The following is a 17,390-nucleotide window of genomic DNA, read 5'->3' on the forward strand; positions in this document are numbered from 1 at the left end:
AAAGAAATTATAGGAGCCTATGTATATAATTATAGTGAAGGAAAAAACGGCTTGAACTTTGGTTGCTTCGTTACATAAGTTGACTTCCAAATGAAGAAATGTCAATTAGTTGACTTTTCATTTTTTATGCGTATCACCAGACGGATACCAGGTTGAATTTGGAGTTATCTTTACTTACACTTGTCGGCTCCGCCCATGTTCAATTAACGATGCCCAATTACATATCGCGATTTGCAAATTTGGCCAATCTGAATATTTGTTTCGAAGCCATCTTTGTTTCTTATAGCAACGTGAAGTTCAGTACGGTTGCCAATTAAGATTAATTTTCGTTAAATTCATCAACTTGTGTAGCTATAGGAAATACATGTGAGTTAGTAAAATTTTGGCTATCAAAAACATTATTATTTTATTTGTACAGTGTTGCTGTTACCTATAACAATGTTGCTAGCCTATTGTCAGGAAGCTATTTTGATTGTTACACTGTCATTCATCTGACATGCTCTGGACGGTTTTTTCTATTAATATAGCGCAATGACAGCTCAAACTGTGATATCCCCTCAATACCCTCCACACATTGATGTAACAAAAACACCGCTTGCATATGGAGATAGAGCAGTTCCACGCCTGGTGAGTACGTAGATTTAACCTGTTCTGATGATATTTCACTTGATTTAGTCTTCCGTTTTGCTCAAAACTTTTTATGCTGTTTAAATAGTCAAGTTTTGAACAACAAAAATACTTTTGTTTAAAATTGTAGCATAAGAGTTTTTGGTGGCATAAGAATTTTATACAGCAATGATGCTCATCGAATCCTAATTGGGAAACGTTGCAAACGTTTATTTCAAATGTCTTGCAAACGTTTTTATAGTTACAGTGCTTATAAGCAAAACTTAACCAAATATGTTTTATTAGTATTTGTTCACAGAACACTTTTGGCATCATTCGGTATAAAATGTTATAATGTTATATAGGATATGTTTACATTTCATATAGAATAAGGAACTAAATGATGCCAACTTGGTAATGAGGCAGCGAGCTGTGCGTTCATTGAGTGATTATCTGCATGACCCAGAACACATTGCTACAGCTCTTAGAGAAGGCATTGCAGAAAGTCTGAAAAACTTACTGTCGGATGCTGATGTCACAATCAGAGAAAAGTCGTTAGAATGTCTCAACATCATAGCACGTAAGTGTAGTAGAACTAGGTGTTGTCTTTCCTTGCTTATGTTGTGCGCGTAAGGGTTTTAGCTGTACACTACACATAAATTTACCAAGATGTTGCACATTACCAAGAGTTTAACGAGCCTACTAAATAATTTTATAATTTGTTTATCACAAAAGCTGTATACTTTACTGGAAGTTGATTTTGGCTTTTTGTCTGTTTGTATCAGTTTAATAAAAGATTTTACTTAACATAAATTGTTAGAGATCATAAGCTTTTTGTGTAAACTGGTCCAGGCATTGTATTATAAAATAATTTACATATCCATTTTTTTGTAGAGCATGCAATTGGGAGAGACGTATTTTTGGATCAAGGCATTCTCATTCCTGTGTCTAACTTATGGGATGACAAAGAAGATATCGTAAGGAGAAATGCTCACAGAACCCTCAAGATGGTCAGTGAAACCCCTCTTGGAGCCGAGGGTCTCGTTCAAAGCAAACTTGTGCCTAAACTTGTGACAAAGCTTCCAGACGAGCTCGATGAAATAAAAATACTCATTCTTGACGAGCTACATTTCTGCATGGCTATAGATACAACAGATGCTCTAGCTACTGAAGGCATGGAGACACTGACTGCTCTTCTTGTGCACACTAATGTTGACATCAAAGGACGAGCTGCCAGAAATATTATGGATCTGAGGCAAGTTATTCAATATCAGGGACTCGTTTCTATTTAAGAAAAAGAACTAGAGTTTTTTTTTAAATGGTATTTAAAAATATCTTGTAAAGCTAAAGAACACTTTGAATCAGTCTAACGTAATAAATAGAAGCTACTCTAGAATATATTACATCAGGCTTGTAGCCACAATAGTTTTCCTATTCAGTAGAGATCTGATGAATACAGTGCAGTAATACTGATTAAAATAAACTGCCTGTAGTACAAGTGTACACTTGTTGAGTGTGCCTCTCCCCTCTGTCATTCCAGGAATGAATAAGAGATTCAATATATATAAATTTGAAGCAGTAGAAGGATGATTTAGTTTTATCCATATATTACAGCCAATTGAAATTAATTTGTTATCCATTAACTTGTTGCTGGCATTTACTGCTTTCCCTACAATTCTTTAAAAACTTGGTGTAAAAAAATGTATCATAGTAATACAAGTATAAGGGTTTTAAGCATATTCATGAATCCTACGCAAGTGTTTGTAACCTGACAAGACTGCACAGGTGAGTGCTCTGGTATTTATAAACCAAGCTATTGAATAAATAGTTGAACAAAATCTCGTGTTATTGCAGGTAGATGCGCGTAGTCTACCTTTGATTTGTATGGCTAGTCTGTGACTCTTTATAGAGCAATGGCATTTATAGCAAACGATTTATGATATGTAATATGGTAATAATATGAGATCTGATGTGCTTTATGTTCATTCTTGTGATGGCCATATAAATCGATATACAATACAATTTTAATAGAATCATATAGACAGCTGAAAATACATTACTGAAAGTTGCATAAAGCTTGGGTTACAAAAGAGCTTTTATGATGTACAAGGTGATAAAGATTCTTATTAAAAATATGTAGCCTTTGCTGCATAATGTATCAAACATGAATTGGTATTTGTATTTCCAAATTTTATAGATGATATGCAAGTAAAGGCTGTTAGAATATCGAATAGAGAGATGATTGTAAACTTGCTCTAACTGGCATTGAAACATATTCAAATATATTACAGTGTACCACTAGCTGGAAAAAATAAAGCCGTTGAAGTTGGCACAGTGCCTCACTTGGTAAAACTGCTTGAAGATGAGGATGTAACAGTTAGAGCTAACGCTGCCGGAGCACTTATGATGTAAGCGTACGACATCATGTCTCTTCCAGTTTGTCAGTCTGACGGTTAGGAAAAGGGGTCTTGGATATGTGAAACTTGTACTACACCAATTTAAAGGCATACTTGTAAGATTAGATCAGTAGACTTGCAACTGGTGTTGCAAAAATATAACTATGAAGCAAGTTTGTAACTAACTTTGGAATTGTCTACTCAACAAAAACTTGACTACTGATACGAACAAGTAAGCTCTGTAGTTTCCAGCTTTTTATAGCGTTAGTGTTAGCAGAAAGACGCAGAACAGTGTAATTTACCAACAATATTTATGTACTAGAGTTATGAGAGTCGGATCAATATTATGTTTCTACCCTTCTATGGATATTTTTACAATCTGTTAGTTTCTCTCACTTGCCTTAGCTTTGTATTTTAGATAGCAAAAATAGAAATCAATTAAAAAGGGTAAAACCACTGGGTAACCACATTATATGAATGATAATGCATAGGCATATCTGATGCATAGGCATTATCTAAGCTGATGTGTTCTAATCTTTTACATTCTCCTAAAGCGTAACAAATATTTTGGTAATTATCTCCACTACAATTCTATTAATCTATACATGTACATTCTTTATTCCGCCTGGTATTTTGGAAGGCTGAGCAAAGCATTAGGTATCATCTTGTTCTAATCTCATGGCTGTAGGATAACTATAACAACTAAAGGAAAATACACAGCTATAAACAGCGGAGCTCTGGAGCCACTCGTAAATCTGCTCAGCGATGAGAGGTCAACAGAAATAAAGGTTAACGCCTTGAAAGCCATCACATGCTTGTCAGAAGCACCGGAGGGCAGAGAATGGCTTGGACAGCATGTGGAAAAGGTTACATATGTTTATAAGATAAATAAAAACTTTCAATTTCGTACACAAAAAACAAGAATTTTTGAGACTTCATGAAATAAACTTGAGAATCTTCTTGCGTGTCAGAGGTAACTATAGCCGTGATCACCTTTTGACAAATTGTTAAAATGTGTTCATAGGTTGATGAATATTGTTTTGGAAACTGCTTGAAGCAAACTATATTTAAGAAAGAATTATTTCATGTTGTGCACACCACTCTTTCCTTGCAGATATCAGAGTTGATGACAGACAAGAATCCTGCAGTTGTGAAGCACGCTACTATAGCTGTGAACATCATCACTTGGAGACCGTAAGGTTTCTGAATAGTTTAACTGTTTTATCAATCGAGCTTTATTTATACTGGAATAAAATATATTTAGTATTTTATAATGAAAACTCTGTGCTACAAAAAAGAGCAATAATATAACCATAAGGCAGCCAGAAGGAGCTATTAATAATAAGCTGGGTGATAAGTGCAATGGACGGTATAGAAATTATGCTTTGAGAAACTATCTACAGAAAGCTTTAAAAGCAAACAACTAAAAACGTGCTCTTAGAAGAAATTCTACCAACAAATCCAAATCAAATGGTAACACCATGCAACAGAGAGCAATGAAAACAGCCCAAAAACAATAACAAAATCATAATTTGCATATTAGAAAAAATGATGCCTCAGAGATAAGGCAGCAGCTGAACACATAAAGTCGTATGCAAGAGACAGCAGTTGATTCAAAATATTAAACGCTTTGCATACACCAACCATAGGAGATAACACACCAACCAATAATTTCACACACTCAATTATTTAACATCAGCAGGAATCGTCTGCTTAAAGTGTTGCTGACACGAGATGAAGTCAATATGCATCATTCTTATTCTCAGAGAAAATACTGTGTAGATTTGCTTATGAATGGAAGGCAAATATGTTTTACCTCTATGTTGATGACAAATCATAGACTCCTTAGGTCTGCATTGAAGGAAGAGATCTAATCCATCTAAATATCTCTATACGAGTAACCAATCAGCTGGAATGGCATATTGCACTTGTGATACTAGAAATCATGAAAAATTAATTGGCTATGTACATAGGGAGGTTTAAGAGAGAGATCAAGGGCATCTCACACAGACTCATATTCCTGCTGCCATCTTTTGTATTTTTCGGTGAGAAGTCGAGCAGAAGGCTTGGTATGAGCTATCGCTGTCTTCACATCGCTTGTTGTCACAGGGTCCAATTTTATGTGTGGATCTTCCGCTGCAGACATACAAATAGCACATTAATTGTTGTTAGTATGTATATAACAGTTGCCTATCACCTCTCTGTTGTTAGTGTATAACAGTAGTCTATCACAAATACTCTGGAGAAAATTGTCTAGGTGGCTTCGACAGAGAGTGTCACGAAATGCAATACCACTTGGCTTTGTTGCGCACCTGAATATAACAGACTGATTGAGCAACTTTCTATGCAGGTTTAGAAGAACCTATGACTAATTAAGTGTAGATAAAAAATGTCAGAGCTGGAGCTGTTAAAATAAAGGAATGAAAGCAAACTCATTTTCATTAAACAAAGCAGTCTGAATTTGGTTCATCCCGGAGTTGTCTACACTTGTGGTTGCATAACTCCCAGAACTGCTGACATTGGTGAATGTTAATAGGAGTTTTTGCAGGTAATGCAGACAATATACAGAAGAACGGTATCGATTCAAATGATTGTGCTATAATTCACAAAAGGTCCACATAGACATTGTTTATGTGTATTTGTAGTGAGCCCAATTTATTGCCTCTAACGTGGGTCATCATGACTCACCTTGTAAAAATGAAATCAGTTGCTGTTGCATTGACCACAGTATTCTAGCAGCATATTTCTAGTATAGTGTAGCGCAATTAACCAGTAAACAAGGAAAAACACCTTGTGAAACTTAGCAGCATTGATTCATTCTGTGTATTTATCTAAAGACAGTACTTTTTTATAGATCTCAGGTGTAAACCAGAGATCTATACCTATCGTATCAACATTTCAACATACAAACATTTTTTTGTTAGTTTTGTATAAAATCAAGCATAAGAACCAGAAAATTCATTTATTGTCCAGTAACCCTGCCAGACACCTTACCGAACCATGCAGTCAATTTTGATTACACTATTGACTATTTGCGTACATCGTGACTTCAATCATTTTATGCGTACGCAACACGTCATCATATTACAATATATAATCTTCTGCAATCATATCAAGATTACTGGTTCAATTGGGAATAGGCCTAAGAGGTATGTTTTTATAATATATTATATCATTCATATTTCATTTTATTGTTTGCCTGATAGATTTTTCACGAATTTATAAATGTGTTTGATGTTTTAATTGTACTGCGGCTTACCATCATTTTAATCAATTCTATATACACACGCGTATTAATAGTTTTTCTTGCTGAATACTTTCATGTTTATTGTGTTATTAATCTCCATGTGTTTGTTTACACTTTTTACGGCTCAATGGTTTATGATTTGATAAACTATTATTAACCAGACAATCAGTTGGACTCCATCCTAAACTTCCTATGAGCCACTACAGTATTATTATTATTTCTTATATTTCACTGCATCTTTTGTTTACATCTTTTCGTTTGCAGTTTTGAGCCAGTTTTTAAAGATATATAGTAAAACATTAAAACACCAAGTCAGTTTGCTCCAAATCCACCTGGTTTTGCTCTTGAACAATCCGGCTATTTTAATAGTTTTCTAGTCACAGAGTGTTCCACCAACTTATACTTTATATAAAATATTTCACAAACAGTAACGCTTTCTTGACAGTCTGTGAATTGAACATATAAAGATCCCTCGAGTAGAATGATAGAGCTGTGACTCCACCAACCTTCAGTTAGATGTTCCAATACTTCAAATACTTTTCTGACTGGTCTCATGGCAGCCTCCTTTGCCACCAACCTTATGTCTGAACCAGAATATCCGTTTGTCTCCTAGAATATGAACAGAAATCCTAATAAATCAGTTGGCTTTTTATATCATAAATAAATTGGGTCGAGATATATTCCTTTGGATGACAGGCTATCAAGCATTTGCTATAATATATTCTCTCTACTTCCTGATGCTAAAGTCCAGATTGTTGCGCTAATCTTTTTTGGTATTGGTTTATTTCATTTCTGTCATTGTTAGCGTTAGTCTGTAAGATTTTCTAAACTTTTCATATTTTTTCTACCTCTACCTTTAACTTTCCTAACAGGTTCCTTTGTACGATCCAACATTCTACGATGCATTTAGTTAATTTTTAACGCAGCTGTTAGCATCAAATAAATGTGCTGAAATCTTTTTATAATAAATTAAAACAAAAAATATGCAAAAGAGTTAGCATAAGGAGAACTAAAACAAATATATAACACATAAAGAAATAAACCAACCGCAGCTAGGGATGAATAGTCAACATCAGCGGTTAACTCGAGACCATGTGACTCAGGAGTTATCAACTCTGGCAAGTGATGCTTGAACATAGCCTCACGAGCTTCTACTGTAGGCAAGTCTACTAATATACGTTTCTCCAATCTACGCAGCATAGCGTGATCCAGCTCCCTATGCAAACATATAAGGGGTATAGCGGCCAGAAGACAACAAAAGGCTGCCAGCTGGTACCACATAGAACTTACGCTAATGAGGGTTTGCATGCAATGTACAAACATAAAGATGATGCTCCATCGGCAAGAACTTAGTATCCATATGCCAGCACTTACCAAGGTAAGTTGGAAGCAGCCAATAAAAACACAAGGTCATCAGTTTTAGCGAGCCCGTCCATCTGCACGAGCAATTCTGTCTTCATGCGTCGACTGCCTTCGTGCTCACTAAAATATTTGAAATTGCAACAACTACAGTTAAACCTCAATTTATGATCACTTCTACAAACAAATTTATCAGCAAAAGAATTAATTTTTTGAGCAGATAATTGTCTTGACGTACAAAACAATTCTAATATATGCTGTGCTGATTAAAATTTCTTGCTAATTCTACAATAGCAATTCGATAATCTATAATTTTATAAGTGTAAGTAAAAAGGCCAGCAACAATGAAAACAAAACATCAAAATTATAACAAATATCTAAACAAACATCATTTAAATAATACACTTATAATTAACTACAATATAATATTAATTACACAATATCTCGTGTAAGTTAGAGTAAGTTATTTTCATGTCACACTTTATAGAACCTACGCATTGTCAAGCCTACCTTTCTATTTCTGTTACTCTAAGATAAAGTAACACTAAACATTTTTTTTTACAGTTTAGTGCTTTATTTATTTAGTCATTTAAGTTAGGTTTTTAGGTTTCATTTTTTAAATGTTTTTACACAATGCATTTGTTTTATTACTATATGTAACTTAATTGCATATTTATCAATTTTTTTGTACCCTAGAACAAATTGAACAAAACTCAATAAATTCTGCTACTAAAATATGCTCAAACACACAGCACATTTGACAAATGAAGCAAATATTGAATTAGTTTAACTTTGCTTGTAAGATTTGATTGTATATCTCTGAAAATTAACCCTTAACAAAAGATGCAGTGAGATATGAAGTACTAACCTATGTGCGCCCTCTACATGTGAGCATATGAGAGTAACAGCATCTAAACTTCGGGTTTTTTATCAAAAAACTTATTGGACAATTATTTCTGGATTTATTCGTATTTAAAATGAGTGATATTTCAGCTAAGCATCTAATTCACAACTAAAATCACAAACACGGGTTAGCAACTTGAAAACCAAATGCTGATGTAATCATTCTCACGGTAGCGATACTATTAATGTTTGCCGGCAGCTTTAGCAGCAATAGAATAAAAGACACAAATTTTAAACTTTGACCTTTACTACCCAGAAAAACAAGTAATGTAAAACATGGTTTATTCAGGTATTCTTTATCAAAGAAATATGAGATGGAATCATTATGTAGTGTACACAATAATCCACCAGTTGATGTGGGTAGCTGTGACAACACATACAAGGTTGATTGACAAGATTAGAAGGGACAAAACCTCAACTCAAAAAACTGAAATAAAAACACATGAGATAAACTTACGTTCCTCCTCCGGAGCCTCTCTGACTCATAAGGGACTCGAGCTCATCCAGAAAAATGGTTGAAGGTGCGTGAAACCGGGCCAGTTCAAATAAAACCTATCAGAGTAAAACATGGACTAAGGCCTCCTCAGTTTTAAGCATTCAATACTGTATATATCGACCAACAAAAGAGCATAAAAACTAATGGTATAGTATGGCTGTGTGATTTTACTCTTGAAAACTATAAAGGAAAACTATTACTAGCTGCCAATAACAATGATAGCGGTACTAATAATACACAATAATACCAATAACAATGGTAAACTAAAAAAATGGTCTCCTATGTATTGATTCACTGCACTATAGATGCAGAATTATTCAGTCACATAATGCGTAGAACATATGCACCTGTTAAACCTTTTTCAGTTAAAATTTAGAAAAGTACAATTAAATCCAATTATAATATAGTGAAAACAATTTTTGTTGGGTTGAGAGTTTTAACCGAACATCACAAATTTAGCTTTTTAATACACAACATTTCTATAAGAAGCTGCCATAGTGAGGTGATTAGCCCCTTCGTGTATTAAACTACATGACCATCACCCCTCAGTCAAGGTGGTGCTAAGAAAGCAGTCACTCTACAACCCTCTGGCGCCAAAACCCTTAGCACTATAAGACAGCACCCAATGTTGGTCACCATGCCAACCAACTCTAAGCACTGTAGACTCTACATTAAAAAATATTTGCAAAAATAAAGTGGTAAAAGATTTTCATGTAATTTTCCCAATGATACCAGTGTTCTTGAGGCAAGTGTTAAATCGAGCAGGACATATCACACACACCCGCACTAGCTTTTCCGAGTCTCCTCTCCACTTGCTCACTATGGACGAAGCAGATATGTTGAAAAATGTTGTATTGCACTCGGTGGCAACTGCCTTAGCCAACAGAGTTTTTCCGGTGCCTGGTGGGCCGTAAAGTAAAAGACCCTTCCAAGGGGAAAGAATTCCAGTGAAGAGCTGTGGATACTGCAACACACAGTAGACTTGACCTGTTAGAGTGAGTCAGAGCTTGAAACAAAATACAAACCATTCTCCAACTTGACACACCTGACAGGTGCTTTCGTCTATTGACAGGTGCTTTATTAAACTTCTTGGAATAAACTATACATGATATTGAGCTTCTTAGTAAAACTTAGCAATAAAACTGAATATCAGAAACATATTTTTTACAATATTACAATGGTGCAGGTTTCATATCTTTGAAACGCACAATATCTATTGTTTTAACTGCAAAAGTAAATACAAGGTAGCAAGGGAGCTATGAATTACGCAGCTGCTCGGAGGATATAAAAAGTGTGGTGTTGTTATTAAGAAATATTTAAATTGCAAAAATCGATCAGCCATATCTGCTCTTGCACAGTTTACAGAAAGCATCATCGTAATACACATAAAAGTCCTAACTCCTGATTTATTAAAGTAACCATAACAGCCTGTGATTACATATTAACTATATTTATACTGAATGATGAGTGTTTTGACTAGTGTACAATTACACTTGACTCAAGCACTTCATAGAAGCAGTCTTGCCTCTTGAGCCCTCACAATACCGCTAGTATTAACCTCGAGCACTTGGGCTTACAGATACACGCTCTGTTATTTATTCACTAGAGCGATGCTTAGAATAAAACCATATAAACATGTTTTCGGACTTAAATGTTGTGCGAGTGACTCGGTTGCATAAAACATAAGATGCCCAAAAGAACACAACACTGTAGTGAGTAAGAGTAAAGTACACATATAGTTGGATAGAATTAAATTCTTACTGTAAAAGGTAAATCAGTCTTTAAAAGAACTGTTGTGCAGGAGCATCAACAAAAAGAACATGCATGTACAACCTTAAAATCCGTACAACCTCACTCTAAATCTATGTATATATATATATAAATCTCAAAGTTTGTGTGTGATTCTGTGTGTACAGATATAGCTATCAAAATCTTGGAATGAAGAATCTATATCTCAGAAGATTTGATCTCGGAACCTCCAACTTCTCAGACGATATGCTAACCGTTGAGCTATGCAAGATCAATGGTTTCATTGGGCAATATATGTCGTTTTGTGGGTAAAAATACGCATACCACCGCTCTCAGTTATGGCGCAACGCCATTTGATGCTTGCTCTTATGGCTTTTATTAGTAAGTTAAGCTTACTAATAAACCATAAGTTAAGCTTACTAATAAGTCTAGCTTACTCAAATTAGCCATTGGCAATGTGCCAAGCTAATGACAAGTGGCAGGCAACTACATTACCTGACCCTGTTTATAAGCTGATTTTTAATACCCGTGCAACGCCGAACATTCCGCTAGTTTATACTAAGACTTGTGTACTACCGATCACATATTCCAGCTCACCAAATTTCCATTAATCACATCACAAAATCTTTGAAAATTTGCCTTATCCCAAACTTGCTCATATCTGCATTTGTGTTACAAGTTTTAAAATCTTGTATAAACTGTACCCAGAATACTTGTATTTATCCTTTCAAACATCGTTTGTAATTCTGTGGCACCAACATACTACATCCATCATCATTGTTTTGGTTTATAAACTTTCTGTTACATAAACCTACAACCACTATCCCGACTCCTTCACAATATTATTGGATAACCAACATTAAACAATCTTTTGTTCAGCTCACTCAATAATTCCTGATTTCTGTCTTTTTATTTATCTTTTTTTATATAACAAAAATTAACATTTTGTTGCTGATTACTAATGTCGATAAAAGGTTATACATACATACTATGAAACACGCTCAAGTTGATGTGTAATAAAAGGCCTCTTATCTTGCTGTTAGAGAACCGCAGCCTTAGATATGAGACAAGGGAAAATCTTACCTTGATTGGATAGACTACAGCTTCTTTCATTATTCTCTTAGCATTGTCTAGACCAATAATGTCATCCCACCTCACATTTGGGTCACTGGAGAATATATCCTGTAATACATCACAATAAATATATGTCAATTGTTGTCTTTACTAGAAGAGTCATATAAAGCCTGCGTGTCAACTTAATCCAAATGCTAGAGGCTGCAACAATACACAAGATAGGGTGCAAGACAAGTAATTAATTAATGACAATGATAATGATGTTTTGTCTATAATTTTTAGTATCTATAAATAGTTACATGATTCCATATATATCAGCTACCATATTAAAAAATATATAGTTCTACATTAAGATAATAACTCATGAACTTTGATAGAAAAATGAGTGTAGTGCAATGAGACGAGGAAAACGATGTGGTGTTGAGAAAGTTGTGAGCCACAACTGAACATCGAATCAACCACGAGATCGAGATTTGTATGTTAATATCTTACTCACCCTTGAAATGACTTGAGCAAGCTCTCTCCATTCATTGCTATAGCCTAAATAACCTCCCAGAGGTTTGAGCAGTCGATCATCTTGCCCCTCTTCTACATTTAGTCGTGTGCTCTCATTAATCATAGAACGAAAGTCTATGATTTGACCAGCCTATCAGAAACAACATGCAAATAATACTAATAGGCGTAATAAAATATAGCATTACCACTGCTGTTAGTCAGGTAGTATGATGACTGCACGAAAACAACACTGATAAAAATGATATCATAGCCAGTATTCACAATATTGACCTGTTTCCCGTGTTAGTCTAAGCAAAGCAATGTGACACAGTGTCAAGTTTTTCCATCATAAACTTATATTAATAACTAGCTGTGCTACCCGGTGTTGCCCAGGTATTAAAAATCAGCTTATAAACAATGAGAGTTGCTTGCCACTTGCTATTAGCCTGGCACAATGCCAATGGATAATTTGAGTAAGATTACTAAAAAGAGCTACCCTTATGACATTAAGCCATCACTTTGCTTCGTGACCGAAGCAGTAGCCTATTTGCCCCAATATAGCGACATACATTGCGCCTAACGAATCTATCAAGCTGGCGAGGTTTAGTTAGTAAGGTGTCTGACTGGTCATCGCGAGGACCGATATTAAATCTGCTCCTTTACAGATTCTTTATTCAAAGATTTTAATTGCTATAGCTGCAACGACATATATACGACCAACTTTGAGAAATATATACACTATGTAGATAGAGTGAGAACCTTCCTATCAGAGTTAAGGAATTTCTCCCGCAGACTCCTGCAAGCCCCAACCTAACAACATTATTTCGCAGAGTTTCATGAGACTCAGCCTCATGAGCATCACATCAAGTTGAGAGTTTAAAAGGACAGAGGATTATGTGAATACCTTAATACCTAAAAGGAATTGTGATATAAAAGATTCAGTTCCTGAATGCTCTATACCAACTACTATACCTCAATATACATCAATGAGTGAGGTTATCAACCACTATACCTCAATATATATATTAATAAGTGGAGTTACCAACCACTACACCTCAATATACATCAATAAGTGAGGTTACCAACCACTATACCTCAATATACATCAATAGGTGAAGTTATCAACCACTATACCTCAATATACATCAATAAGTGATGTTACCAACCACTATATCTCAATATACATCAATAAGTGAGGTTACCAACCACTACACCTCAATATATATCAATAAGTGATGTTACCAACCACTATACCTCAATATACATCAATAAGTGAAGTTACCAACCACTATACCTCAATATACATCAATAAGTGAAGTTACCAACCACTATACCTCAATATACATCAATAAGTGATGTTACCAACTACTATACCTCAATATACATAAATGAGTGAAGTTACCAACTACTATACCTTAATATACATCAATAAGTGAAGTTACCAACCACTATACCTCAATATACATCAATAAGTGATGTTACCAACTACTATACCTCAATATACATCAATAAGTGATGTTACCAACCACTATACCTCAATATACATAAATGAGTGAAGTTACCAACTACTATACCTCAATATACATCAATAAGTGAAGTTACCAACCACTATACCTCAATATACATCAATAAGTGATGTTACCAACTACTATACCTCAATATACATAAATGAGTGAAGTTACCAACTACTATACCTCAATATACATCAATAAGTGAAGTTACCAACCACTATACCTCAATATACATAAATAAGTGAAGTTACCAACCACTATACCTCAATATACATCAATAAGTGAAGTTATCAACCACTATACCTCAATATACATCGATAAGTGATGTTACCAACTACTATACCTCAATATACATAAATGAGTGAAGTTACCAACTACTATACCTCAATATACATCAATAAGTGAAGTTACCAACCACTATACCTCAATATACATCAATAAGTGAAGTTACCAACCACTATACCTCAAGATACATCAATAAGTGAGGTTACTAACCACTATACCTCAATATACATCAATAAGTGATGTTACCAACCACTATACCTCAATATACATCAATGAGTGAGGTTACCAACCACTATACCTCAATATACATCAATAAGTGATGCTACCAACCACTATACCTCAATATACATCAATAAGTGATGTTACCAACTACTATACCTCAATATATATCAATAAGTGATGTTACCAACCACTATGCCTCAATATACATCAATGAGTGAGGTTACCAACCACTATACCTCAATATACATCAATGAGTGAGGTTACCAACCACTATACCTCAATATACATAAATAAGTGAAGTTACCAACCACTATACTTCATTATATATCAATAAGTGACATCAGCAGCCACGATACCTCAATATATATTACTAAGTGATGTTACCAACTACTATACCTCAATATATATCAATAAGTGATGTTATCAACTACTATACCTAAATATATCAATGTATCACCTCAACTGATGGTAAAGTATAAGAATACCTTAGGCTTTACAGCTTTCTTGGCATCAGTCACCTGATTACTTCCTTGAATCATCAGTCCATTTAACAGGTCATCTTCATTTGACTGCTAAAATACAAGCAGTAAGATCCGGATTGTTTTGTACTCTCACATGTCATCACTGTTTTGATGTTTGGATATGACAATATCAAATAAACCTACATTAGCATTCAAATTTTCATATGGACATGACCTACCATGCCAGCGTAACATAAAAAATGAAAAATCTATAGAAAAAAACTATTTCACCAGCTCCCTTTACCTGTCTTCCTTCTTTTTTGCCAGATGATGAGGCTCCTTGTCTAGACCGAGGTCGACCGCTGCTGGGACTGGTTGGCCTCTGAGCGGGAATTCTGGGAAGTGTTGGAGTGCTGTGGCTTCGTCCTACCGCAGTTGTTAATGGTTTGGCTTTAATACTAGTTGCATTAGCACCCTTTCTCTGACCGCTGGTGTTGCGACCTGCAAATAACAAGCACAAATCTAATAATAGTCTGCATGCTCATGGTAAGCAGTCCAACACTTCAATTGAAGAGCCCAGCACTGAAAGTGTTGATGTCAAAGCTTTTTTAATACGCTACATTACACATGTAAACACAATTTTAAACATTGTTCCAATGGAATCTCAGCAAAACTAAATTATTCTTTTACATTATTATGTAAAAGAACATTTTAGTTCTTTCACATAATAATGTAAAAAAACATTATTATTACATAGAGTAGACTCGGTGACACTACCGAACTGTTCAACTGTTAAAAATACTATTACCCCGTCGAAAAAAGTCTATTAGGAATAAAAGCTTCCGCAGTTTCATTGGAGTAATATAGAGACCATCAATAACCAGAATCCTCGACTATTTATGAGTGTAACGTTGATAATTTAAAACCTGACTCATCAAATTGGCATCTAAAACTAAAAGTGAAGGCTCGTAAAAATTTATTCAAAACACAAATAAAACACCATATTACATCTTTTTAAATTTTACAAAGATACTATACTAATTATTGATAATAAAATGGGGCATCTTACTGAAGATACAGTTTCTAAAATAACAATTATTTAGCTCTGAATGAAAAAAACAATACAGAGTGACCCAGCGATGGTTGCATGCTGTAGCACATACTCCCTGTACGGCTCAGAGTAAAAGCCCAGGCTACAAACTCATATAGCAACATAAAAAATCAACTTCACTAAACTGTTTGAAAACAAATAACTTGATGATGAATTAGATATACTCTTTCACACTAGTTACATAACCTATCATCAACAAAAAAGCTTTTGGCATGCCCTTGGTGTTTCCTTTTCACAACAGTGAAAATGATTGTGTAACTCCAACATTACTTTTTTCTTATTTCATATTTAGGCTATTACAAAAATAGAAATGTATAAATCACCATTTTCTATAGCTAAAAGTATATAAAATTACAAAATTAATTGTGCTAAATAAAGCAACTTACCACTTTCTGTAAGTTTCTTTATTATTTTTGGATATTTTTGGTATCTAACATAATAATATGATTCATATTCCATAATGACAGTTTCCAAATCGATGTTGTCACACACATCATACTTGGCCATATCCAAGTTAGTTTCTTTACTAAGAATGTTGGCTGACTCCACATATCTGCAACAAATAATTCTTCATAGCATTTGATTCTCTTATGGTTCTGCTAGGTGCACCCTTAACAAGTGCACTTTAAAATTCAAAGTGCACCTGCAAAGAGTACACCTTGAATGTTATTAAAATCACGATATCAGTTTTAATCATTTTTGTTTTGTTTTAAAGAAATTTGCCAGTTTGAACATTATTCTAACTACAGTTGGTCATTAAAATTAAAAGAGATTACAAAATTGGCAAGTTAGCCTAAATTGTATATAAGCAATCATGCATGTTGAACTTATATCTATCAACAACTTTTTATAAAGTAATTCAAAGGCAAGATAAACAAAAACTTATGCTTGTATGGTACACACCCTTGTTCACTAAGATAGTGCATGACTAGTACCAAGAGGCTCCTTCGTCTCTGCTCGTTTCTCTGTTCATCCTGAAACATAACTTGCTCATATAATATAACTATAAAATCATATTGGCAATAAAAAATGATAAAATGCACTTTGCTTACTGGAAGTATGCCTGGAGAAGTTATTAGATTCGCTAGTCGTTCACACGACCGCTTCCTCTCCTCCAGACCTACCACAATAGTTCTTGGCTACTTACTGCCTCTCGAGCCTGATTGGCAGACCTGATCATCTGGTAACTCATATCTGACATTTTCACGTTTATATATTTTCTCAATCAAAAATACAATTGCATTTTAGTAGTTACTCCATGTAACATAATGTGTGTAGTGTAATGTGTTGCATTCCGCTTCTAGTAGCACTTTTTGTCGTTGGGAGGCAACAAAGACACAAAATTTGTCGCTTAAATTGCCTCTGATCCTGCAATCAGTAACGGCTGGCATCTAATACGCAACCTTACGCTTATTGATACATCCGTAAAGCTGCTCACATGTAACCAATAAAACGCTGAAACCGATTAGCGTCGA

At 34.7% G+C, this 17,390-nt stretch overlaps 2 protein-coding genes across 2 annotated transcripts; one reads left to right on the forward strand and one right to left on the reverse strand.

Moving 5' to 3' along the window:
• Positions 1-296: 296 nt before the first annotated feature.
• Positions 297-4,250, forward strand: LOC137402699 (radial spoke head 14 homolog). The gene is made up of 7 exons (XM_068089208.1): positions 297-366; positions 528-627; positions 994-1,186; positions 1,501-1,861; positions 2,898-3,014; positions 3,691-3,868; positions 4,117-4,250. The coding sequence occupies exons 2-7, from the start codon at positions 532-534 to the stop codon at positions 4,198-4,200; spliced, it is 1,029 nt and encodes a 342-aa protein (XP_067945309.1). The 5' UTR covers positions 297-366; positions 528-531; the 3' UTR covers positions 4,201-4,250.
• A 192-nt stretch (positions 4,251-4,442) lies between these two features.
• LOC137390637 (katanin p60 ATPase-containing subunit A-like 2) lies at positions 4,443-17,122 on the reverse strand. Its single transcript, XM_068076965.1, has 15 exons — positions 17,063-17,122; positions 16,819-16,889; positions 16,302-16,468; positions 15,109-15,305; positions 14,807-14,915; positions 13,230-13,237; positions 13,085-13,135; positions 12,327-12,476; positions 11,840-11,938; positions 9,789-9,971; positions 8,969-9,063; positions 7,624-7,731; positions 7,297-7,465; positions 6,756-6,858; positions 4,443-5,138 (listed from the first exon to the last, which is right to left on the reverse strand). Exons 1-15 carry the CDS (start codon positions 17,114-17,116, stop codon positions 5,005-5,007), a joined length of 1,698 nt encoding a protein of 565 aa, XP_067933066.1. The 5' UTR covers positions 17,117-17,122; the 3' UTR covers positions 4,443-5,004.
• Positions 17,123-17,390: the final 268 nt, after the last annotated feature.

Source organism: Watersipora subatra, chromosome 1, assembly GCF_963576615.1.
Source record: "Watersipora subatra chromosome 1, tzWatSuba1.1, whole genome shotgun sequence".
Classification (NCBI taxonomy): Eukaryota; Metazoa; Bryozoa; class Gymnolaemata; order Cheilostomatida; family Watersiporidae; genus Watersipora; species Watersipora subatra.